This window comes from Leuciscus leuciscus (genome assembly GCF_965113295.1).
Source record: "Leuciscus leuciscus genome assembly, chromosome: 13".
NCBI lineage: Eukaryota > Metazoa > Chordata > Actinopteri > Cypriniformes > Leuciscidae > Leuciscus > Leuciscus leuciscus.
This window is the reverse complement of record NC_138737.1, coordinates 1,818,650-1,844,717: the sequence shown is the minus strand read 5'-3', so window position 1 is coordinate 1,844,717 and position 26,068 is coordinate 1,818,650. Positions and strand designations below refer to the sequence as shown.

General features: G+C 36.7%; 1 protein-coding gene across 2 annotated transcripts in view; it reads left to right on the top strand.

Annotated features, from left to right (window-relative positions):
• dtx1 (deltex 1, E3 ubiquitin ligase) overlaps nt 1-26,068 on the top strand; it is a 39,518-nt gene extending 13,450 nt beyond the window's left edge. For both annotated transcript variants that reach the window (XM_082188872.1, XM_082188873.1), the window contains exons 3-10: nt 8,087-8,795; nt 16,387-16,448; nt 17,161-17,322; nt 19,387-19,448; nt 19,544-19,702; nt 20,468-20,629; nt 23,507-23,596; nt 24,579-26,068. In XM_082188872.1, coding sequence (XP_082044998.1) covers nt 8,087-8,795; nt 16,387-16,448; nt 17,161-17,322; nt 19,387-19,448; nt 19,544-19,702; nt 20,468-20,629; nt 23,507-23,596; nt 24,579-24,803 — 1,631 coding nt within the window. In that variant the 3' untranslated portion in view covers nt 24,804-26,068. The remainder of the gene's footprint in view (nt 1-8,086; nt 8,796-16,386; nt 16,449-17,160; nt 17,323-19,386; nt 19,449-19,543; nt 19,703-20,467; nt 20,630-23,506; nt 23,597-24,578) is intronic.

Here is a 26,068-nt window from a genome sequence, read left to right as displayed (position 1 = left end):
AGTTTCCCAGCAAAAGGTGTCTTTTGAAATGAAATTAATACTTTTATTCAGCAAGGACACATTAAATTGATCAAAAGTCACAGTAAAGACTTTTATATTTAAAATTTTTGGTAATTCATTGTATTTGTAATAAATAAATAAAAAATGGGTAGAGAAACCAAAAGAATGTTAATCATATTAGTTGGCTTAATTCTTTTGGCAGATAGATATTTACCTCAGTTATTTTCATGCATAATAATGCCTGATAAATGTACTATAGGAGCTTCTGTTACTTTCACTGTTCATTCTATTCTATTCTATTCTGTTCTATTCTATTCAGTATTCTATATCTTTTTTTAAATCTTTCATTTAAAAAACAGTGCTTTGTCGTTTTTTCAGCTTGTTCTAACAGTAGTTTTCAGGTACAGAAATTAAATAAAGTAAAAAAAAAAAAAAGTAAAATAACACTCCATAAAGTCCCCATGATATTAAAATTAAAGTTTTTTTGGCTTTTAGGATGATTATGTTAGTCTTACCTATCTATAAGCTAGTTATCTATAAGCTAGTGAGCTTCAAAACAATGACAAAATTCACATTTAGAAGATTTAAGCATTTAAATATGGATCAGTGATTTTGTTTACATCACTGCACTTCAGCTTCTCATCAGATTTTCTGTCCAATCAATTGCTCTCTAGAATCTGAAGCTCCGCCCCCTACACTATAAATAGTTGCTGAAGCTGCGGCTGAAAACGGTCACACATGTACTATTTTCTACAAGGTGAACGACACACAGTGCACTATATAGGGGATAGGGAACGATTCAGACACTGTAAATATCTTTCCATTGAGGCGAATGAAGTCTGGTTTCACGTTAGTGTCACACGAATCACCTCAGCTCCGGTCCAGAGACACGATATACAGAGCGGATCATGTGATCGAGTCGATGCGGAACACAAAACGTATCGGACCCATTGAATTCGGCACAGAATGCTGTATTTTAAAGTGATATGGAGGAGATTCGATGGAGAAGCGATTAGAGATTAGGAGGAAATCACGGATATGGCTGAGCTGTGATATAAACTAAACACTATTGGCTATTTAAAAAAGGGGAGGGGCTTCTCAATATGTCCCGCCCTCTCTTCCCGTTTCAGTGGAAATTCTGTCAACACATTGAATAACGCTGTTTTACAGACCTCAAACTTTTGGAAACACACGTGTATGTTGGAGCTGCTGGTTAATTTCTGCACCACTAATGGCACCAAACCATATTGACTAAATAATTGTTTTCTTCTGCTCCGCCTCTTATCTTCTATTTGTCAGACACACAGGTAGTCCCGCCCCCAAACTCACGCCATTGGTCGAGTCAGAATATTGATACATCACACGCTGCTGATGTAAGTGTCATGTGTGTGTTTTACAGTCCGTCTGACAGATGAGTTGTTGAACTTTCAGGGCAGTTCATTACAGCAGCCTCTTCTTTATTCTCATCACGTTTGCAGACTGAAGCATTTTAAAACAATTAGCCTGTAAAGGTGATGTAGGAGAGCCAAGACGCCTCCCCTCTCTCTCTCTCTCTCTCTCTCTCTCTCTCTCTCTCTGGTCAGCACTTGTCTTGTCTTGACTGGTGGTATGAATAATATCAGCCAGATGCTTTTTGGCAGGAGCTCCCCATGCGGCCGATCCAAAATGGAGTAGCGTAGGGCCACAGTTTCCACTTTGCTCATTAGGAATGACAGCCAAATGTGCTCTTAGAAGGATCTGCAGTCTCAAGGTGAATTATAATCAGCCAGGACACGCTTAGTTGACTTTCTTGCATGAAGTTTGACGCAAGATTATTAATGTTAACTAAAACTAAAACCATAAAAAAAACACACATTTGTTACATGCAATAAAATAAACGTTAACTGAAATAAAATAAAATATAAAAAGTGTAAACTCCAATTTTCATTTAGATTAACTAAACTACTAAAATAATTAAATCTTACATAAAAAATAATAAACTACAGATATATTTTAAAAAAACTAATAAAAATGACAAATACATGCAACAAAGTTTCTAAAACTTTTACTAAAATTAAAATAAAAAGTAATATTAAATATGAATTATGATAATACAATAAAATTGGTTTGTAGTTTGTTCTGCTTAGCAACACATTTCCTAAAGCGTGATGTCAAAATCAGATGTTATTTTAGTATCATTGAGATACTATTATTGTTTTTTTATATTTTGAATTATTTTTTTAATTTGCCATTTTCTGTACAGTTTGACCAATTCTAATACTGTATTTATTTGAGTAATATTGTAATATTTGAGCAATATTTTTTTTTTTAAATGTCTAGATTGTTATGTTGGTTGTTTTGGTTGTCAGAAATATTGCCATGGCGACTAGACCAGTTTATGTTTATTTTTTTGCAAGTAACCACAATGTCTTTTATGGTTTTGGTTTTAGTAAACTATATTAACCCTGATTCCACAATGATTGTTTCATTGCTTATCTTAAGTAACATTTTTCTGACATGATTTGAATGCAGCAAAATGACAGGCTCCGCCCCCAGATTGTTTGATTAGAGGCTCCGCCCCCAGATTGAGATTGTTTGATTAGAGGCTCCGCCCCCAGATGGTTTGATTAGAGGCTCCGCCCCCATACAGTGTGTGGGAATAGTGGAGGTGTTGAACTGCTTTGGTTTATCGCGGGGTTTTCCACCGAGTGTGTGTGTGTGTGTGAGAAGCGTTCTGGGTTTTTCTTGCAGGAAATACAGTGGTCTAATCTGAAACGCTTGACACCAATAGCTGCATCACAGCAAAGCATCTACTGTACAGTTTACTGTAGTACATCATATACTGTGTGAATCTGTTTAGTCAAGTGGGCATAATTGGCGCTGACGCTCTCACACTGGGCATCACAGGGGCAGCGGACACTTTTGTACCAACTTCCTTTGGCGCAGGACGGTCACGATGCATCTACACGTGTGTGTGTGTGTGTGTGTGTGTTTTGGGTCCTCTGCAGTCATGGCTTAGAGCTACAGTCTTTTAAGTCCTTGTTTTCTGCAAGCTCTGCATATCTCTGCTAACTAGCAGCCTCGCAGGGTTCACATGAGCAAAGCAATATCAATATCTGTATCTGTATCTGTTACGATGGCAGAGTGGTTTGTATCTGTATCTGTATTCAGATAAAATCACATGTGGAGTTTGTTCAAACGGAAAAGGACATTTTTACATTCCCTTTGTTAACAGTTATCAGATCTGATGACACAGTACAACAGTGCGACGTTTACAACCGTTTACAACAATATTCAATTCGTTTTTCTGTCATTCGGGATTTCTTAGTAAAAAAAAAAAATTTTTTTTTTACTCTAGATTTTTACCTGATAAAATATTTTAGAGCTTTGCATAACAAGAAAAATATTTATTTGTATTAAATTTTACTGACTTTTTCAGATCTAGAAATTCAGAAATCTCTTGTAAAATTACAAGACTTGTAAAATTGTAAAACTTTACAAATCTCTTGTAAAACTACGTCACATATTGTTCTGTTGTTGATTGAGTGAATTAAAATAAGAAATGTCTTTAATATTTATTATTAATATTATTTTATAATATTGTATATATCGTATAATAAAATAAATGTTAAATAAATAAATAAATAAATAGATAGATACAAATAAATAATAATAATAAAGAAATAAAATGTAAGAATTTAAATTTGCAACAAATTCATCAATATTCGAAGGCCCTTTAACTTTTCCAGTCATTCGATATTAATAAAATATTTTTTTCTCTTAGTTTCTACCTGATAAAATCCTTGCAAAGTGTATAAAATAAACTGTACTCAAAAATGCGTAAAAATACCCATGACTCTTTACAACTGTATTACTTTACATGACTTTTCCCGGTCTAGAAATCAGTTTAAATTAGGCTTGTTGAGGGAGTGACTTAAAATATTAAATGTTTAATACATATAATTTATATTATTTTATAATATTTTATATATTATAATAAAATAAATGTTAACTTTAGTAAAAAATACAACAATATTCGAAGGCCACACAACTTTTCCAGTCGTTCGATGTATATTAGTAATATATATTGCTTTACTTTCAGGTACTTTAGAGCTTAGCATTACTAGAATAATGTTTAAACTGTACAAAAACATGTATAAAAATTAATGAAAAAGATTTTTTTTATTTATTATTTACCTGACTTTTCAGATCTAGAAATCACTGTATATACATTCGGTCAGATGGTCTGTTTCCGGATAAGTGAGCGAGTCTTAACAGAGTAATCAGGATGATGCCGTGAGACCGAGACAGAGAAGACGACACACATGGACCGGCCGGATGAGAGACCGGATGAGCGAGTGTGAAGGGAAAGTGTGAGGTTTGGGTTCAGGGAAGAGGACAGACAGATGAGGATAAAATCATCGGAGGATCCGACGGGATGTGACCAGAGCTTTCAGGAAGGACATGGAGAAAGTGTGTGTCTGTTTTCCTTAACTCTGTGTTCAAGTGTTGAAGTGGAAGTCTGAGAACAGAACATCCTCATGGGTGTGTGTGAGTGTTTGAGTGTGTGTGTGTGTGTTTGTTTGAGTGTGTGTGTGTGTGTGTGTGTGTGTTTGTGTGTGTGTGTGTGTCTGTGTGTAAGTGTCTCTGTGTGTGTGTGTGTGTGTGTGTGTGTGTCTGTGTGTAAGTGTCTCTGTGTGTGTGTGTGTGTGTGTGTGTGTAAGTGTCTCTGTGTGTGTGTCTGTGTTTGTGTGTGTGTGTGTGTGTGTGTGTGTGTGAGAGCGAGAGTGTGTGTGAGTGTATATATGAGGCTGATCACTATATATTCCAAATAATGTAAAACCTCATCAGAATTAAGGCTGTGCGATTAATCAAAATCGTAATAAAATCGCGATGCGAACGTATAATTTCTAAACCGCAAGAAATTTCCCGCCAGCATTACGACATGGAAGAAACCGGGAAGGTAAACCAGTCGATAAATCAAAATCAATAATAAAGGCATTTGCGAACTACACACCTTACGACGATATTTATGCAAATAAATGGTGCCTGCAAATATCAATAAAGCCGGCTTCCAAAAAATTATACAGAAAAGTAAGAGTAAGGAAATATTGTTACAAAATCGTAATATTGATTAAAAATCGTGATAGGATTTATTCTTTTTGTCCACATCAAACGGCCCTAATCAGAGTCACACAGCCAATGGAATCGTCACTAACAGCACATTGCATCTTTATGTATGATTTATGATGGTGTGTGTGTGTGTGTGTGTGTGTGTTCACGTTCACACACATGACCTTGCTGTAAGTCACATTGAGCCTGTAGAGTCAGTGCATCATGATTAGTCCTGCGGGAAACTTTTATCTAGTCATGCAGTTCCAGGAAAGGAGGAACGGCCGAAATCTCCAGATCTGTCGAGTCGACTGTAATTCTTGTTATGCAACGCATTTTCATATCCTATCATTTATGGGTTATATAACATACAATAATAAACTCGCATTTTAAAATATGTAAATCACATTAGTTGGTTTACACATCACAATATGGCAATGAATGGCTGGATTTTAAATCATTTTACTACTTTTATTTGACGAGATGTTAAATATTCTGATTTTTTTTTTGTTTTTAATATTGTTTTAACTGGTAATCATCACTTGAAACAAGACTTCAGTTTCTCACTGTCTATCCAGGTATGATGGATTTGATTAATTCTGTGATGTTTTCCCTTCCGTTTAATATGCGAATCAGTATTATAATAATACTTTCACAATTTATCACGACTCGACTAACTTTAGCTCTTTACTTCCATGTTGTTCATATGTCTCCGTGTAAAGAATCAAAGTTGAAATTTTGAAGAGTTTGACTCTGATATACTTTTATAAAAACTACGTGATGCAACATCTTTATTCGTGCAAACACTGTTTTTGTAGACTTTGCAATAACAAGCAAGTGTATGAAACTTCACCTGTAACCGCCGTCACTGATTATAATCCGAATGAGGAACTGGGAAATGCTGTGTGTTGTTGGTGCAAAAGTTTGCAGCTTTAGTGAAACCTTTCGGATTCAGTTTAAGGATGTGACACTTTGAGGTCTGACCTCGGGTCAGTAATGCTGTTATGATCCGCCCCGGGTGGGAGAGTCAGGGTTGGATTGTGGAAACTCAAGGTCAGTCGTGCTGATGTCTGTGTGTGTGTGTGTGTGTGTGTGCTGCTCTCCTTCACCTCTCCTCTTCCTCTTCCCATCTTCCTCCCGTCACATCCATCCGGTCTGGAGCTTCTTATCAAACTCTCATCTGAGATTTCAATATCATTTCAATATCTAATATAATTCCAATATCTAATTGTACAGTGAGTACATTGCAGATAATGTGATTGATTGCAGTGTGTCATTTCTGAAAAATGAAAATCACTGGGCCTCAGACACTGAAACGTGTAAATCAAGACTCATTTACTGGAGAAGCAAAAAGACTGAAGATATTAAGTCTTGAATGATATAAAAAATGATTTATGCTTAAAACACGAAAAATTATCTGACAATTGGATCAGAAAAAATATCTTGTTTTCCCTATGAATTAAGTTTATTTTTCTTACCCCACTTACTATATATTTTTTTCTTGTTTAGCCACAAACTCACTTAATTTTTATATTTTTCATTAAAGCTGTCATTTTTTAAAGTTGATTCTTAGCAAAAACACTGTTATTTCAAAATTAAATGTGCTCATTCATGTGTAATTACTTCCACCAACTAATCAAGTATTCTCGTAAGCATAGAATCTGCCGTTCAGAATACACACGAGCGATGTTGCGCCTCCATCTTGAAAATACATTAGCCAAAGAGGGACATATCTGGAAATTGAGGGGTGGTGGTAGCGCAATGGATAAGACACATGCCTTTGGTGTGAGAGACCCGGGTTCGAATCCACTGTGAGACACCAATGTGTCCCTGAGCAAGACACTTAACCCCTAGTTGCTCCAGAGGCGTGCGACCTCTGACATATATAGCAATTGTAAGTCGCTTTGTATAAAAGCGTCAGCTAAATGAATAAATGTAAAAATGTAAATGTAAAAATTCAAGCTTCGCCTTTCGCGCTTTTACACTCAGTGGCGCCGTGACGAATGCGAGGGGGAGATTAACTCGCGACTGCCGGAATAACGATAGCACTGATACTTTACTAAGATTAGCTTGCATTCGTTTGGGAACCTGACGTTAGCAATGAGATGGTACCAAAATAATGAAAACGTAAACTATTATTCGTTTTACATAGAGGTCATAGCCTACATGTTAACTGACTAAATAACTAAATTCAATTTGTAATAGTTTTCTGAAGTAACCTCATCACTTGAAGGAACACTCATGGACGAAGTCAAACTGGAAGCCATGTTAATCTTGGAATAAAAGATGGGAGAAAATGTCACACAGTGTAGCTTTAAAGTCCCCCTGTAGTCAATAACTGCATCACTTAAAACTCATCTTTGATCACCAAAATGACATTTTTAAGCATTTTTTCCTTGAATAAAATTTCTTCATGCCTTTAAAATATCTTGAATGTAACTCGACACTCTTGCCTCATTTAGTATGCGCGGTTCTATGAATATGCAAATGAGCCCCGCCTCCACTCACTCAGCTCAGAGATCCACTGGTTGACGATCACACGTTGATCTGATTGGTTACAAGGTAGTTTTTGACGTCAGAAACACCAGCGATTTCAAAGTGTGTGTTTGAGTCTGTCTTTGGTTCACTGCAGTTTTAAGGAGAAAATACTCAGCAATGCTGTCGACTTATGAATTTACACATGCTTTGTCTCAAAGTGTATTAAAAACACCACATAGACACATAAACAACATTAAAAGCTTGTTTATTTTAAAGAAGTCTTAATATCTACAGTCATTTTGCTTCTCCAGGAAATGTATCTTGATTTAGGAATGCTTAGACATTTGTGCTGGAAAACAAGACATGTTTTGCTAAGTGAGAACAGGGTTGATAAATGAGTAAAGTTTTTTACATTGACATTTTAATGCATTTGGCAGATGCTTTTATCTTGCACTGTATTAGTTCTTCATCAGCTCTCTCTCTCTCTCTCTCTCTCTCTCTCTCTCTCTCTCTACAGGCACAATGCGTCCCGTCCAGCGCAATTTCTACGACCCGTCCTCGTCTCCGGGAAAGGGCATCGTGTGGGAATGGGAAAACGACTGTGGATCCTGGACTCCTTATGACATGGAGTTGTGCGTGAGCATCCAGAACGCGTACGAGAAGCAGCACCCCTGGCTGGACCTGAGCTCGCTGGGCTTCTGCTACCTGGTGGACTTCGACGGGATGTCCCAAACCAACCGCCAGAGTCAGAGAAAGCGGCGCATTCGTCGGCGGATGGACCTCGCGTATCCGCTAATCGCCGGATCAATCCCCAAATCCCAGTCCTGGCCCGTGGGCACCAACTCGGGAACCCCGTGCACATGCCAGCAATGCATGCTGGTCCACAGCACACGGGCCGCGTCGAACGCCATCTTGGCTCTGCAACAGAGACGACGACTCTACGGGACGGACCCGACGAGTGCTGTCGTCAGGCAGAGCAACACCTTCGCTGGCTCCTCCCTCTGGTCGCCCACGACGACTGTTGCTAGGGGACACCATAACAACATAAAGGTCGGTGGAGGTGGAGGTGGGAAGATGGAGATGAACGGGGGGAGTTTCTCGTGTGTTCCTGCGCTCGTGACGCTTCCGACCAATCACACGCTTACTATTAACGGGCAGAATAATCTGAACCGGCCGGGAACGCAGCGGATCACGGTGACGACGAGCAGAGGATCCATTCCTCCGGGGTAAGAGATTATCTATCTATCTATCTATCCATCTATCTATCTATCCATCATTCTATCTATCCATCATTCTATCTATCCATCATTCTATCTATCCATCATTCTATCTATCCATCATTCTATCTATCTATCTATTTATCCATTATTCTATCTATCCATCATTCTATCTATCATTCTATTGATAGATTTATGTATGATTCATTTGAATATCTTTATTTTGAGCTGTTTGCACTCTTTTTGCATCACTTTTCTTTGTTTATTGATGCTTTTTCAGTTTTGTAGAGATTGATTGCCTTGAACTGGGAAATAATCAATAGTGTCCTTTTGCACTGTGACAGTGAATCAGTCAAACACACTGTGAAACACACACACACACACACACACACACACACACACACACACACACACACACACACACACACACGCACATTCTCTCTCTCTCTCTCTCTCTCTCTCTCTCTCTCTCTCTCTCTCTCTCTCTCTCTCTCTCTCTCTCTCTCTCTCTCTCTCTCTCTCTCTCTCTCTCTCTCTCTCTCTCTCTCTCTCTCTCTCTCACACACACACGCGCGCACACACACACTCAAACGCATTGTTGCTGTAATGCATCTATAAATCTTGTCCTTTCCTCTGAGCGTGTGAAAATCATTGTGTGAGTGTGTCTTTGGTCGAGTTAAACCGCATGCGAGTGTGTGTGTGTGTGTGTGTGTGTGTGTGTGTGTGTGTGTGTGTGTGTGTGTGTGTGTGTGTGTGTGTGTGTGTGTGTGTGTGAGAATCGTTTGCCATCCAGGCTGTGATACACAGGGGGAAGATGAATAATGGATCAAGGCAAAACGGAGCCTCAGCAGAGAGAGAGACACACACACACACACACACACACACACACACACACACACACACACACACACACACACACACACACACACACACACACACACACACACACACACAGTAAAGCACCTAATGAAGGGGTGTAAATCCTAGGAAATGTGAAGTAGCGCTGAAACCACAAACACACTTCAGCAGAAACGCAGAGACGAAGAGAGACCGAGAGAGAAAGAGTGTAAAGACAGATAAGTTTGCATTGTTCCCAGGCGAGCGGTTCCACACACAGGATGAGCGTGGTTCACACACACACACACACACACACACACACACACACACACTCATGCAGATAGCGTGGTATAAACAAGCATCACGTGCAGTGAACACACTGTCGATCTCTCAGCTGTGTGACATGAACACACACACTGACTAAAACAGTGAACATCTCTCATAGGTTTTCATACTAATGCAATTACAGTACATTGTCTATTCACTACCACTGAAATAGTGAAGTCTGGCTAACGATTTGCTGTTTAACAGGTTTCACTATCTGTCTGAAACTATTTTGACCCTTTTTACTGTGGCGTTTACCCCTGATAAATAATAAATACTGATAAATCCTTGTCTGACAATGAAGATATACAACCTGAGAATCATCTTCCCTGACAGTGTTCCAGCAATCATGTTGTGTTTTTACACGATTTTCTTCTTGTATTCCAGGACAAATATCAAAAAATTCTTAAATCAAGATGCATTTGCTTGAAAAGCAAAATGACTTGATAAATGTTTTAGATGTTTGTAGTGGAAAAAGACAAAAAGACAAAGCTAGAAACTCATTTTTTTGCTGTGGAATCAGCTGTTCAGAATCAGACGATGCCATATTCGTGAATGAATCACTTTTGAACTTTTCAAACGGCTCAGTTTGATTCATTCGCTCGGTTCACTCAGTTTCGAGCAGTTACATTGAAATAATACCAGGATACTTTTAAAACAGAGAACAAAAAGAGCATCAGATGAAGTGATTTTTACCTGCAATCACTTTTAGGATTCATTTGTCTTCATTTGTCAGCAATGAAGCAGATCTTTATTGTACATGCAGCTTGTGAACAACTCTATTGCTGAACGACTCTTTTGCAGATAAAGACAATTTACATCCCATATTAATAACAGGATCAAAAGAAAAGTATCCAATCCATTTAATGATGAAAGGCTAGAAACACTTCTGGTTATGATGTTTGAGGCCGGTCATACAGAAGGAAGTGTGTGATTTTGCACCACCACTAGAGGGCAGAGTCGGACAGATTCTGATGTCACAAACTCACCATGGTACGGGATCCACAGTTTCCACCAGAACACCAGAGTTCAGTTTTCCTCTTGACTCATTTCACTCAACTCATTTAAGCGATTCACTTTTCACTGAACATGAACGTTTGTGAGATTAATTCCCTCTGAAGAGTTTTGTGGTTAGTGAGTGTCAGTGATCTGTGCATTTATTTTATTTTGCATATTAATGTTTTCATGTCTATTTGTTAATGTGAGCTTTGTGAATGCAGTAATTCATTTAGTTTTGTATAGTAACAAACGTTTTTATTTTGAAGTTAAAAATTAAAGTGAGACCCGTTAGAATTAGTGCATCTTATCTTACCTTATCTTATATACCTCATCATAACGTAATCAATAGGCCTATTTAGCAGTATCATTTTTTTTTGTTGTGTTCTGTTTGTTGTGTTACAGTATGTTGTGTTGTGTCATGTTGTTGTATTGTGTAACAGTGTGTTATGTTGTGTTTGTTGTGTTACAGTATGTAATGTTGTGTTTGTTGCGTTTGTTGTTACAGTATGTTATGTTGTGTTATATGTTGTGTTGTGTTACAGTATGTTACGTTGTGTTGTTTTATGTTGTGTTACAGTATGTTATGTTGCGTTATGTTATTGTTGTGTTAGTGTGTTACACTGTGTTGTGTTTGTTGTGTTACAGTATGTTACATTGTGTTTGTTGTGTTACAGTATGTTACATTGTGTTTGTTGTGTTACAGTATGTTATGTTGCGTTTTGTTGTGTTGTGTTACAGTATGTTGTTGTGTTTGTTTTGTTACAGTATGTCATGTTGCGTTATATGTTGTGTTACAGTATTTTATGTTATGTTGTTGCATTTTGTGTTGTGTTGTGTTACAGTATGTTGTGTTTGTTGTGTTACAGTATGTTACGTTGTGTTGTGTTGTGTTGTGTTTGTTGTGTTACAGTATGTTACATTGTGTTGTGTTTGTTGTGTTACAGTATGTTACGTTGTGTTACAGTATGTTACATTGTGTTGTGTTTGTTGTGTTACAGTATGTTACGTTGTGTTGTGTTACAATGTTACGTTGTGTTGTGTTTGTTGTGTTACAGTATGTTACGTTGTTACAGTATGTTACATTGTGTTGTGTTTGTTGTGTTACAGTATGTTACGTTGTGTTACAGTATGTTACATTGTGTTGTGTTTGTTGTGTTACAGTATGTTACGTTGTGTTGTGTTACAATGTTACATTGTGTTGTGTTTGTTGTGTTACAGTATGTTACGTTGTGTTGTGTTACAATGTTACGTTGTGTTGTGTTTGTTGTGTTACAGTATGTTACGTTGTGTTTGTTGTGTTACAGTATGTTACGTTGTGTTATGTTATCATCATAATGTAATCTATAGGGCTGCCCTCGACTAAAGATTTTTCTAGTTGACTAGAAGTCGTTCATTTAAGCGATTAGTCGACTAATCACTTGTATATTAATATCGAATCATAACAATGAGCCTTTAATTGCCTATCCCATACACAGCCTCCTCAGCGCTCACACACACACAGAAAGCTCTTGCCACAGCGCTCCGGCTAAACCGATGATGATGAACGAGTCGTGAATAAACAGCAAGGAGACTGTGAACATTTGAATAATTTACAGATAAACGAGTGTTTTCTGTTTTTTGGTCTGCAGTGATGAAGTCATGACTCGTCATCTCCGCAGAAGTGCACGCGTCTATATCCACGTTTCATAACATAATCTGAGAATAATTGTTTTCCATTTGAATCGGTTCATTAAAATAGAAGCTCAAGCTTTCGACAGATGTGTTTCTCACGTCTGTGTTCATGCTGAGTTTCGGGTTATTTTTTTGATGCGCTCAAGTTCACAGAGACTGAGGCGGCAGAACGCACAATATTTAGTTATTGTGAGTGCACACAAATACAATTCATCAGTTTCATATGCCGTATTAAACTGCTCTTAATGTAAGACCAAAAATTACGGGGATATTTGTGGCAATAGCCAACAATACTAGCCTGGAAATCCAGACCTAAATCTGAAAGATTAATGGTCTGGTGTCGACTAATGAAAATCGGCCAGCTCGAGGGGCGGCACCAAGCATGCATTTGAAAATCTCACTGCACGCAATTGGATAACACTACGACCAATCACAACAAGCCCCATACACTTAGCTACCAGTGGAGCTAATCATAGATATTATATAGAGATGATGACTATGGAGCTAACTGGTAGATTATACTCTTCTGTATCCGGTCGGCAAAACAGCAAAAACGTCCTTCTTGCAAAGGAAGGATTCGAGCGCCGTCTTCTGTTCCTGTTTTAGATAAAAAGCCAAGTCTAACTCGTTCATTGTAGCGGCCAAAGCCGTTTCAAACAACTGCTATTCATCCATAGCCATCCTGCAATGTTTACTAATGACTCGGACGTCACAGTGCTGTCGTCATCTGTTTAGCTCCGCCTCTATCAGATAACCCGATGTGATTGGTGCAGCTCAGATCGAGGGGCATATTTAATGAGCATCATTACTCAACACCAGAGTAAACTCGCTGAGCAAATTCAACTTGTGCTCTCGCGAGAACTCTGGATTACCAGGGTACAACAATACATTGTATGGGTCAAAATTATCGATTTTTCTTTTATGCCAAAAATCATTAGGATATTAAGTAAAGATCATGTTCCATGAAGATATTTGGTAAATTTCCTACTGTAAATATATAAAACATTTATTTTTGTGAGTGAATGCTGCACAATCGCCAACATAAATGAACAACTTTAAAGGAGATTTTCTCAATGTTTTGATTTTTTTGCACCCTCAGATTCCAGATGTTCAATAGTTGTATCTCGGCCAAATATTGTCCTATCATAACAAACCACACATCAATGGGAAGATTATTTATTCAGCTTTCAGATGATCAATAAATCTCAATTTCCAAAAATGTGACTGGTTTTGTGGTCCAGGGTCACTAATAGCGCTAATAGCTTCCACACAAACACTTGAACAGAATTGAGCAGAATCATTCAATCTGAAGTTCATAGAACATCCCTTCAATTATGAATATAGGCCTATGTATGATTCATAGTGTTATATGTTGTAATTCATATATATATATATATTAATCATTTAGTACGTCGGTGAAGTCCTGACGTAAGTGTATTTGACGCAGGTTGGTTTTCTAAAGAGCTTCAGGACATCTGCCCCATCTCAGTGTTGTGTTTGGCTTTACATATAAACACTAACGGTTTCATAGTTCACTTCAACTCAACGACCGACTTCCTGTTTGACTTCCTGTGAGCGAGTGTGAGATCAGAAAAGGAAGTGTGTGTTGTTTAACGAGAGCTGGAGATGATGGATTCGGATGAAGACTCGTCGGAGGACAGACGGTAGGACCGTTCTCATGTTGGTTCAGTGACTCGATCACGACTGAAGGCTTTGAGATCTTTAACAGAGGAGAGATAAGACATGAGACGAGTGGGACCGTTTCCTGAAGCGTGTTGATATGAGACGCTCTGTTTTACTCCATGTTAACAGCTTAACTCTGTACGCAGGTGTATAGAAACGGTTTCACTTTCTTTGATTTGAATGTAAACAACAAGTAAACAGTTTAACCCTGTAAAGGTTTTTACTTTAAGTTATGTAGGCTAATAATTCCTTTATCAGATGTTCGTTTCAAACATATTCATTATTAATCTAACGTTGTGACGTTCAGCCAATTGAGCTGAATTTATATATATATATATATATATATATATATATTTTTTTTTTTTTTCATTCATTATGTAATAATTCCATTTATTAAATGATATATATAGGCTAATTGAGAAGTTTTTTTTTAATTTTTAATTTTATTTGAGTAATGTAATCATTCAATTTATCAAATGTACATTTCAAACATCTTAATTAATAATTTTAATGTATAGACCAGTTGAACAAAATCATTTAAACATTTTTTTTTATTTAATTATATATTATGAATTCTATTTAAAAAAAAAAAAAAATTTATAATTCCATTTATTAGATGACCAACAGGCTAATTGAAGTATTTTGGAGTTTCAAATAACATAGTTAAACATTCAGTATCAATGGTATATATATATATATATATATATATATATATCCAAAGAGTCTCATACCACTGCAGTATTTTTAGGGATCATTTCAGTGTTGATGAGGTTTGTGTGGTGTTGTTTTTTTAGTACAACCTGAAGTTTAGAGTGCTAGAAATACTCAGTTTGCATCAGGATTCCCTCATCTAGATGTCAAACACATTCTGTGCAGATTGAAATCCAATATTAAATCAAATTTGTTACAGTGTTTATTTAGCCATAAACACTATGTATGAACATAAACAGACTGAAGCGTCCTGGTTCTAAATAATTATCATTCCAATGCACACTCTCAGAAAATAAAGTACATAATTGTACCTTTAGGGGTACAATGGCTTGTCACTGGGGCTGTACCCTCAATATTGTACCTTAACCTTTAAAAGAAACGGTACATATATGTACCTTTTAATGCTTTTTGATCCTCAAAAAGGTACAGATATGTACCTTGAGGTCCAATAATAAGCCCTATGGGGTACGTTAGTGTAGATTGTACCTTGGGGGACAGAAATGGACTCCTACTCTACCCCTATTTCTGACAGTGCAGCCACATAGCAACACCTTGGCAACCACCCACAACATCCTAGCAGTGTTACTTTAATATAACTGACATGCTATTATAGTTTTAATTAATATTTGTATTGTTTTTTTTATTTTGCAAGTAAACTTATCTTAAAAATCTTAACTCTGCAGAAAAACACTATACTAACCCAGCATCCTACAATAGCATGTCGTTTCAGCCACCAGATCTAATCAGAGTGAACAAGAGAAATGAAACCAGATCGTGAGCGATGATGGCGATGCTGCATTTATAGCTGAAATATGATTAGAAATTGAAACTAGTTTTAAATTTTTCCCTGTGCCTGAAAGATATGCGGGCTTGTAAGTAAACAACAGTGAGATTCACTGGATTTGAGATGAACGGCTGTTTATGAGCTGGATAGGCCGATCTTCTCTCCTCAGGGATGAAAATCTCATTTTCTGTGCTTTATTAATTAATTTTTGTTCCTCATGTGATCCGATAAGCTGTAATGATACCCCCCCTCCCCCGTTGTAATTAAGATGATATTCAGATGAACAGATCTTCAGCTTTCTGTTCACATGTTTGTGTGATCTGATGGAGGATTCGGTGTTTCTTGCTTGTTTTTCTCACGGTGTTTCTCACTGGATGCTGATTGGTCCGTTCAGAACTTAATTTGATTGGACGGTTCCACTGGCATGAGCGGATGAGGAAGCGTGTGAGTTTTAGGCTGTTTTAGTCCAAGTGTTTTGGACGTGTGTTCATTTCTCATCATCAGAGGGTTGGACGGTCTGTTATTGAACATCAGCTGCTAGTGTTTCAGTGGGAATGGATGATTGAGTGTGTTGATGTCTGTTGTTTTCAGGGTTCCTGCACTCCCTGTGAAGAATCTCACTGGACCGGGACCCGTCCACCCGGCCTTAGCAGGTACAACACACAAACACCCAGTTCAATAGTGTAACACAACTTTTATTATATTATTTTATTTTAATATTTTGCAAGTAAACAGCTTAACTCTGTACAAATGTATCTATCTATATATTTATTTATATATTTATTTATTTATATATTTAGGAAGTAAACAGATTAACTCTGTACAAAGGTTTATTATTATTTTTATTTTGTTTTATTTTGCTAGTAAACAACTACAAAGGTATATTCATTTTATAATTTTGTTATTAAACAAGTAATAACTCTGTACAAAGGTATATAAAAATGGTTTAAATAATTTTTTATTTTATTTAGCATGTAAAGAGTTTAACTGCAAAATTATATGTAATGACTCTACAAAGGTATATATATATTTTTTTTTTTTTATTTAGCAAGTAAACGGCTTAAATATGTACAAAAGTATATAATACTGTTTTATTCTTTTATTTGATTTGATTTGATATTTTGCATGTAAATAGCTGAAATCTTTACAAAGGTGTATAGAAATAGTTTTTAATCTTTTTAATTTTTATTGTAACATGCAAGTAAAATAAGTACCAATGAATGATTAAAAAAAGACAAAATCAGGAATAAATTAAGAGAAGTCATATCAGAATCAAACCTGCTTTATTGGCATGGTATAAAAAGCTTCACACAGATACTGTACGTACGATATGAAAGCATGTAATATAGCGTGTGTGTGTCTCAGGAATGACGGGGATCCTGCTGTGCGCGGCCGGGCTCCCGGTGTGTTTGACTCGCGCCCCGAAACCCGTCCTGCACCCGCCAGCGCTCAACAAGAGCGACATCAAACCAGTGCCGGGAATCAACAGCATCCGACGCAAGACCAAGAAAAAACACCTGCGCAAAGGTCAGCAGCAGAGTGTGTGTGTGTGTGTCTGTGTGCGTCTGTGTGTGAGTCAGTCTGTGTCTGTCTGTGTGTGTGTGAGTCAGTGTGGGTGGGTGTCTGTGTGTGTGTGTGTGTGTGTGTGAGAGAGAGAGAGAGAGAGAGAGAGAGAGAGTGTGTCTGTGTGTGAGTGAGTATGTGTGAGTGTGTGTATCTGTGTGTGAGTGAGTGTGTGTGAGTCTCTGTGTGTGTGTGTGTGTGTGTGTGTGTGTGTGTGTGCGCGTGTGTGTGTGTGTGTGTGTGAGTGTGTGTGAGTGAGTCTCTGTGTGTGTGTGTGTGAGTGTGTGTGTGCGCGCGCGTGTCTGTGCGAGTGTGAGTGTGTCTGTGTGTGTGTGTGTGTGTGTGTGTGAGAGAGAGAGAGAGAGAGAGAGACAGAGAGTCTGTGTGTGAGTGAGTCTGTGTGTGAGTGAGTGTGTGTGTGTGTGTATCTGTGTGTGAGTGAGTGAGTGTGTGTATCTGAGTGTGTGTGAGTCTCTGTGTGTGCGCGCGTCTGTGTGAGTGTGAGTGAGTGAGTGAGTGAGTGTGTGTATCTGTGTGTGAGTGTGTGTGAGTCTCTGTGTGTGTGAGTGTGTGTGTGTGCGCGCGTCTGTGTGAGTGTGAGTGAGTGAGTGAGTGAGTGTGAGTCTCTGTGTGTGTGAGTGTGTGTGTGTGCGCGCGTCTGTGTGAGTGTGAGTGAGTGAGTGAGTGAGTGTGTGTATCTGTGTGTGAGTGTGTGTGAGTCTCTGTGTGTGTGAGTGTGTGTGTGTGCGCGTCTATGCGAGTGTGAGTGTGTGTGTTTGTATTCTTGTGTGTGTTTGTCTAGCGATTGATTCTCTCTCACCTTTTTTGCTGATCTGAGCAGAACAGACTTTACACACAGAGTGTGAAACGAGTAACACTGGAAAGTAACAAGGTTTCTCTTACACAAGCGCATTACAACTGAAGCACGTTAGCATTGATCTGCTCATCGTCATACTTCTGTACGCTCGCGCGCTTCCGCTCCTGCTAAAGTCAAGCAGTGGGAATCAGTGTGTGTTGGCAGTCCGACAGCAGGTGTGTGTTCATGCGCTAAAGGTCACGAGACGCTTTGAGGAATAAACACTGAAGCGCTTCTTTCAAGCAGAGTTTGAAGACTACATTTGTGAAATAAATATGGAAAATCTTCTCTTTAGCAATATAGTAGTAGCACTAGTGGTGTAGAGAATGAAGAGCTTTAAAATCCGGAGTTTGTCTATGGTTTTCCACAATCATACGGAGCCAGATAAACACACGGCTTCTGTCTGCCACCTGGTGTTTCTGGAGTTATTAGTAAAAGCTGAACCAGGGACAAATGCTGCAAAATAGCTATTAGCTAGAAGCATTATTATAGAGCATCTCCTATTCACAACTGCACATTAATGTTATTCTGTATCGCCCGTCAAATAAACATTAACTCCACATCTTGTATGTAGAAGTGGACTATACAAACATACACCTGGAATTTTTTATTTTTTTATTTTTTTAAAGCATCCAAGTAAACAGCTAAACAAAGCTGTATAGAATTTGTATAATTTTATCAATATATATTATTTTATTATTATTTGTATTTCTTTATTTCTTTAAAAAAAAATTATTTTATTAACATTTAAGTCAGCAGCTTAACACTGCACAAAGGTGTAGGGAAATTGTTTTCTTCTTGTTTATTTTTATTTATTTATGCATTATTTATATGTTTTATTGTGTATATAAATAGTTTTATTTAATTGTATTTAATTTGTGTATATTTTTTATATATTAGTATATTTATTATTTTTTATTATTTTTATTTATGTTACACTTTATTTTAACATGCTAGTAAAATAAGAACCAATAAATGATTTTAACTAACTTTAAAATATTTTATTTTATTTTATTTTATTTTATTTTATGCAAGTAAAAAAATTATGATTTTTTTTTTTTTTATGTCATAGATTAAGAAAGAGTTGAAGTATCAAGAGTAAGCACTACACTGTGATTAAGACTGTGTGATTTAAATCTGAATCATTTGTTTGTTCCGTCTCTTTATTTCAGGGAAAAGCCCAGAGGATGTTGTTCGCCGGTACACAGAGAAAGTCAGAACGGCTCCGGACGAGGTGATTCCCGCACACATGTGATTAATGAGCGTCATGTGACCGGCTCTTGGGTCAGCAGAAGTCTGTCAGTGTTACTCATGTTTGATATCCGTCAGGATTGCACGATCTGCATGGAGAGGCTGAACACAGCGTCCGGATACGAGGGAGTGCTGAACTACAAGGCCATCAAACCCGAACTGGTTGGCAAACTGGGAAAGTGTGGCCACATGTACCATCTCCTGTGTCTGGTGGCCATGTACAACAACGGCAATAAGGTCCGAACCAGAGGAAGACTCTGGTCAAATCAGTCTGTCTGTTTTTCTTAATCTTTAAAGAGTTTAACCAAACCAAGATCAATCACAATATTAGGACATTTAATGTGCAGCAGGAAAGTATTTGAACAATGCATTTTAATGAGCTATGCATCCCATAATGCACTGCAAATACTCTGCAAAATCTTACTGTTTTCTAGTAGAAATATCTAAACATTCTTAAATTAAGATACATTTACTGGAGAAGCAAAATGACTGAAACATGTATCAATATTTAGTGAGTTTGTGCTTAAAACAAGAACACATATCTTCCAATGGAGTCAGAAAAATAAACTTTCTGACTCATTAGAATAAAAAAAATTATTTTGTTTTAAGCACAAATTCACTTCATTTTGAATCATTTTTCATTAAACAAGACTTAATATCTTAGAATTTTTTTACAGAAATACTGAGAAAAGAAAAACATGTTTTGCAGTGATTAAAAAAATAATCTAAATAAATATATAAGTGAGTAAAATAAATATGTTTTTATTTTTTATTTTAATTATAATCTTTTTTTTGCAGTGTGATATAATGGAAGTACATACTATCGCTTAACCTTCTCAAATGTCATGTTTTGTTGTTGTGTGATGCTGTATCCACACAGTCAGTGTCAGTGTTGCATCATGACTTTGCTCATCGTTAATAAAAAGCATAAGAGCTTCAAATATTAACATGAATATCATCCCGAGACTGTGAGACTCCATGAGTTTTCCTCATGTGTTTCAGGATGGCAGTCTGCAGTGTCCCACCTGTAAGGCCATCTACGGGGAGAAGACCGGCACACAGCCTCCTGGGAAGATGGAGTACCACGTCATTCCTCATTCCCTGCCTGGACACTCCGATATCAAGACCATCCGTATCGTCTATGACATTCCTGCTGGAATACAGGTATATTCAGAGAAACCCAGGTCTTTTCCTTATCAACTCTGTTGTTTTCCAGCACAAATATCTAAACATTCTTAAATCAAGATACATTTACTGGAGAAGAAGCAAAATGACTGAAGATATTGAGTCTGTAAAATGTATTAAAATTAAGTGAGTTTGTGCTTAAAACAAGAACAAACTCACTTCATTTTGATACATTTTTCATTAAACAAGTCTTAATATCGTCAGTCATTTTGCTTCTCCGGTAAATGTATCTTGATTCAAGAATGTTTAGATATTTGTGCTGGAAAACAAGACAAAAAACTGATGAATAAAAACATGTTTTGCAGTGATACGGAAAAAAAGTGAGTCATTTTTATTTTATTTTTAGGAATTATTATTATTTTTAGAAATATATTTATAAATAATAATTTTAATAGAAGATTTCAAGCAATTTATTAGACAAAAATGTCTTCAAATGTTAATATTAAGATCAATTTATATATTTTAATGTCACTATAAGCCTTCAGAAAAGTGATAGATTTAAAGTGTAAGATTCTTATTAAAATTATTTTTAAAGTTGATATTTATGTAATAGTAACCTGCGTTATTTTATTTTATATTTTATATTTTTATTTTTATTTTTATTTTTATATTTTTTATTTATTTTATTTTATTTTATTTTATTTTATTTTTTTTTTATTTTTTTTATTTATTTATTTATTTATTTTTATTTTTATTTTTTTTTAATTTATTATAATTTTTTGTTTATTCTTTTATTTTAACCTTCAGGTAAACAGCTTAACTCTGCACAAGATATATAGAAGTGGTTTTATTTTATGCTTTATTTTATTTTTGTAATTTATTTAAATTCTAATAAGAGATGGGTATGAAGGTCACAGGGTTGAAGCGCAATCTAGGGAAACATCTTTTTAATAATACAACATGTCCCCTAAAATCTAAAAAGATATATCGAGAGAATAAAGAAGAAACTTGAATTTATTTTTATGTTTTGATGAGTAGGAACAGGGTGAACAAGAAAGAAATAACAAAACTAACTAACTAATTCTTGTATTCTGTAGATATAAAATATGTCTATAATACTTACTAAAAGTTTGTGTCAGATATTATTTGCACAGATGATAACGAGGGACTGGAGCCTTTGTTCTCTGGCCCAGTTTTTGTAGAGAAATGCTTTGCACCAATATTTAATATGTCAAGCTGTTTGTGCAGAATGACCTGTGGGCTTGTGGCTTATGGTCGTGTTTTTGCCATATGTGAGACAGGAAGTGGCTGAGCTCATTTCCTGTTCAATGAGGGCAGTAGCAGAACTCGAACAGGTTCTCGTTTCTCACATGATCGGACACCCACTCGCTTTCTCAGCTCCGACGTCACAAGATTAACTTGATAAGAAATATTCCATCAATAATATCATCATCATCATCATCATGGCAAGAAATCTATTTTTATGCCAGAGTTATTTTAGTATCATTGAGACTATTGTTCAAAAGTTTGGGGTTGGTAAGATTTTTTAAAATGTTTTTGAAAGTCTCTTCTGCTCATCAAGGGTTCATTTATCTGATCAAAAATACAGTAAAAACAGTGAAATATTATTAGAATTTAAAATATCAGTTTTTTTATGTGAATATACAGTAAAGTGTCATATATATCCTGTGATCAAAGCTGAATTTTCAGCATCATTACTCCAGTCTTCAGTGTCACATGATCCTTCACAAATCACTCTAATATGATGATTTGATGCTCAAGAAACAGTTCATATTTTTGTGGAAACTGTGATGCATTTTATTTTTCAGGATTCTTTCATGAGTTCAAAAGAACAGCATTTATTTGAAATTGAGTCTTTTGTAACATTATAACTATATTTACTGGGAATTTGATCAATTTAATGCATCCTTGATGAATAAAAGTATTCATTTCTTTAAAAAAGCCTTTTGAACAGTAGTGTGTATTTATGTATATATATATATATATATATATATATTCATATTGTGTATACATGTATATATTTTTTTAATTATTATTTTCCATTGTAATTGTCTTTTTTTGTCATTTTTAAGTGTTTTTACTAGTTACTGTTTTTTTAAATGAAAATGATAAACGTTGCTTTGGCGACTAGACAAAATAAAATAAGTTTTAGTTTTTTTCATTTATTTCAGGTAATTTTTATTTTATTTCAAGTAAAAAAAAGTATGGTTTTAGTTTGATTTAACTAACCCTGTTCTATACATGCATTTGCATTTTCCCTACAGTGTTAGGAAAGGATTCTTGCACCAAAACAGATTTACATGATCGTCTCTCTGTCTCTGATCATTACTGTACTCGTGTTATTGTATGTTTAAGACTTGTGCATGTGAATGACCGAGTGTTAGCAGTAATGATGTAATAAACACTGTTTAATCCCAACAGAGGTTGTGACTGTTCAAGTATGTCACATCAAACGAATTCAAAAGAGCAAGAAAAATCCTTTTCTTCATGAAGCATCTTCATTAATATTCAGGCCACAGGCTGTAATTCCTGTAAAGGCATGCGCTGGCGTTTATGAGATGAGAGGATTGAGTATAATAATAATAATGCTTCATTCACTCCACTAATGCTTTTCTGCTGCGTATGCCTTTGATCTGCACATGTGAAGCTGTGATGTGATCAGAGAGAGTGGTGGCAGCGGGACAGATCTTCACACACACACACACACACACACACACACACACACACACACACACACACACACACACACACACACACACACACACACACACACACACACACACACACACTCGCGAGTCCTCAGGGCATCGTTAGCCTCTTCCTCTCTGCTGCGCGCTAATTGAGCGAGCGGTGTGTGTGAAGTGTGACCGCGTGTGTTTTCTGTGTTTTATCCAGACTACGGAGCATCCCAATCCTGGGAAAAAGTACAGCGCGCGGGGATTTCCTCGACACTGCTACTTACCAGACAACGAGAAAGGCCGGAAGGTGAGATCAAGATCCCACTATTTAGTGTTGTTTTAAGACTATATGAAAATATAACATTACATTTTTTTGAAAGCAGTTCTGTCGCAACACCATAGGGATCTGCCAACCATCACACACTACTATTCAAAAGTTGGGAATCATTAAGATGTTTTAATGTTTTGCAAGGCTTTTATTAGCTAAAAAATTTTGAAATATTATTTCAATCTAAAATTGCTGTTTTCTATGTGAATATATAATAAAGTGTAATTTATATCCTGTGATCAAAGCTGAATTTTCAGCATCATTACTCCAGTCTTCAGTGTCACATGATCCTTCACAAATCATTCTAATATGATGATTTGATGCTCAAGAAACATTTATGATTATTATCAATGTTCATATTTTAGTGGAAACTGTGACACATTTTATCTTTCAGGATTCTTTCATGAATATTAAGTTCAAAAGAACAGCATCTATTTGAAATAGAATATTCTGTAACATTATAAATGTCTTTACTGTCACTTTTGATCAATTTAATGTGTCCTTGCTAAATAAAGAATAAAATGTTTTTTTATTTTTATTGCTACACGTTCAGTGCAAAAAACCCACCCAAAAACATACAGTAGACTATTTTACTGAATATTTCTGTTCTTATTCTATATTCGGTTCAATAACACTGTCGATGTTGCAGAGCTAGTGTTATTATTCAGCTCAATGCACTTCATATGTTGTTCTCATGCAGTTGAATTGATAATATTACTGAAAAAATTTTTCCTCACTTTATTTAGATTTTTTCCACATAAACAAAATACATCACACAATTTCAGATACCATTGAAATATCACATTTGTGTATTTATAGTCCTTAAATAGTTAAAATGTAGATAAATAGATTAAATAGATAAAAAATTAAGTATAAGAATCCGGCAGACGGCCGTACACATCACCAGAAGAGAAACCCATGAACGTTGTGAACGCACAGCTAATAATTGTCTTATTTGAAGGTGTTGAAGTTGCTCATCGTGGCGTGGGACCGTCGACTGATCTTCACCATCGGGACGTCCAGCACCACGGGAGAGACGGACACGGTCGTGTGGAACGAGATTCACCACAAGACCGAGTTCGGGACCAACCTGACGGGCCACGGATACCCCGACCCCAACTATCTGGACAACGTGATGAGAGAACTGAGCGCTCAGGGCGTCGGAGAGGACAACCTGAAGGACTGAGACACACACACACACACACACCTCGACCTGAGGCGTTTCTGACCACTGGAGAGACCTCTCATCCACTGGGAACGATGGTCCTCGCTGACTCGAGTCAGGATCGTGTGAGAGACGAGTGTATGATGGAGCGAAGAAAACAACAGTCACAGTTCCTCTCTCTCTTTATCTCTATCTCTCTCTCTCGTTCTTTTTTGAGGCTACCCATAATGCATCTGGGCTCAGACCCCAAGTGCATGTGGTAGTTGTATATATACACACACATTACTGGTTGACCGATATTGTTCTTTTCAATGGCCGACGCCTCGACAGATGGCAGATAAAGATGCTGATTTAGAGGCTTCTTTTAAAAATGCTTATTTAATTCTTTCAAACTTCACTGGGATATTTGAAGCTAAGCTAACAACACCTCTGATAATCTCTAAATCGCCAGATTTCAGATGATATATATCCCGATATATCGGTCAACCATTGCACCCAGTATCTGTCAGTTCCTTCGGACAACATGGGGATCTTTTGTTTCCATGTTGTTTTTGGCATCACTTTCAGACAGGGATGGTATTCCAGTCTTTGAAACATTATCAGTTTGGCCTGCGTATATAATTAAAGGAGGCCTGTAGTTGTTGGCGTTTGTAGGGAAAGTGTGCGGACGGATCCTGCAAGCAGATTTCGGGGCTGTTTTTGATGTTTGTGCAGCCGCTGCACTTCAGATCACTCGTGTGCGACTCTTCCTCTTCAGAGAGACGAGTGGAGCTCAGAGCGGACTGAGACGTCAGGATCCTTCTGTGCGCAGTTTAACGTTTAGAATCAATAAGATGAGTCTTCTTGAAATATGCAATGATTCATATTCTATCTTGCTTTGTTCCTCTTTTGTGTCATGAATCTGAGAGTGTGGCGTTCTGCTTGCCGGCGGTTTGTTTGTGGTCGTGTGCGGTGTTTGGGATTGAATATTAGCATACTACTTTACTGCACACTCCTTACAGTTGTTTAATGTATGTATTATTCCATGGGAAATGTTTTAAATAGTTGTCTAATGACTGCATATTGAAAATATTGCAGTGGTTCTCAACCGCTAGGGGGCCTTGAGATAAATTACATCATTTATGATATGGCAGAATAAAAAAAATAAGCTAAAATGAGCATTAAAATGAGCTAAAACAGCTAAAAATCAAGTTATTTCTCATTTTAAGTAAACAAAATGTTTTTGTCTTTAAAGAATCAAGTTTTTATAGTTAGTAAAACCTAAAAAAAAGAAAAGAAAAAAAAAA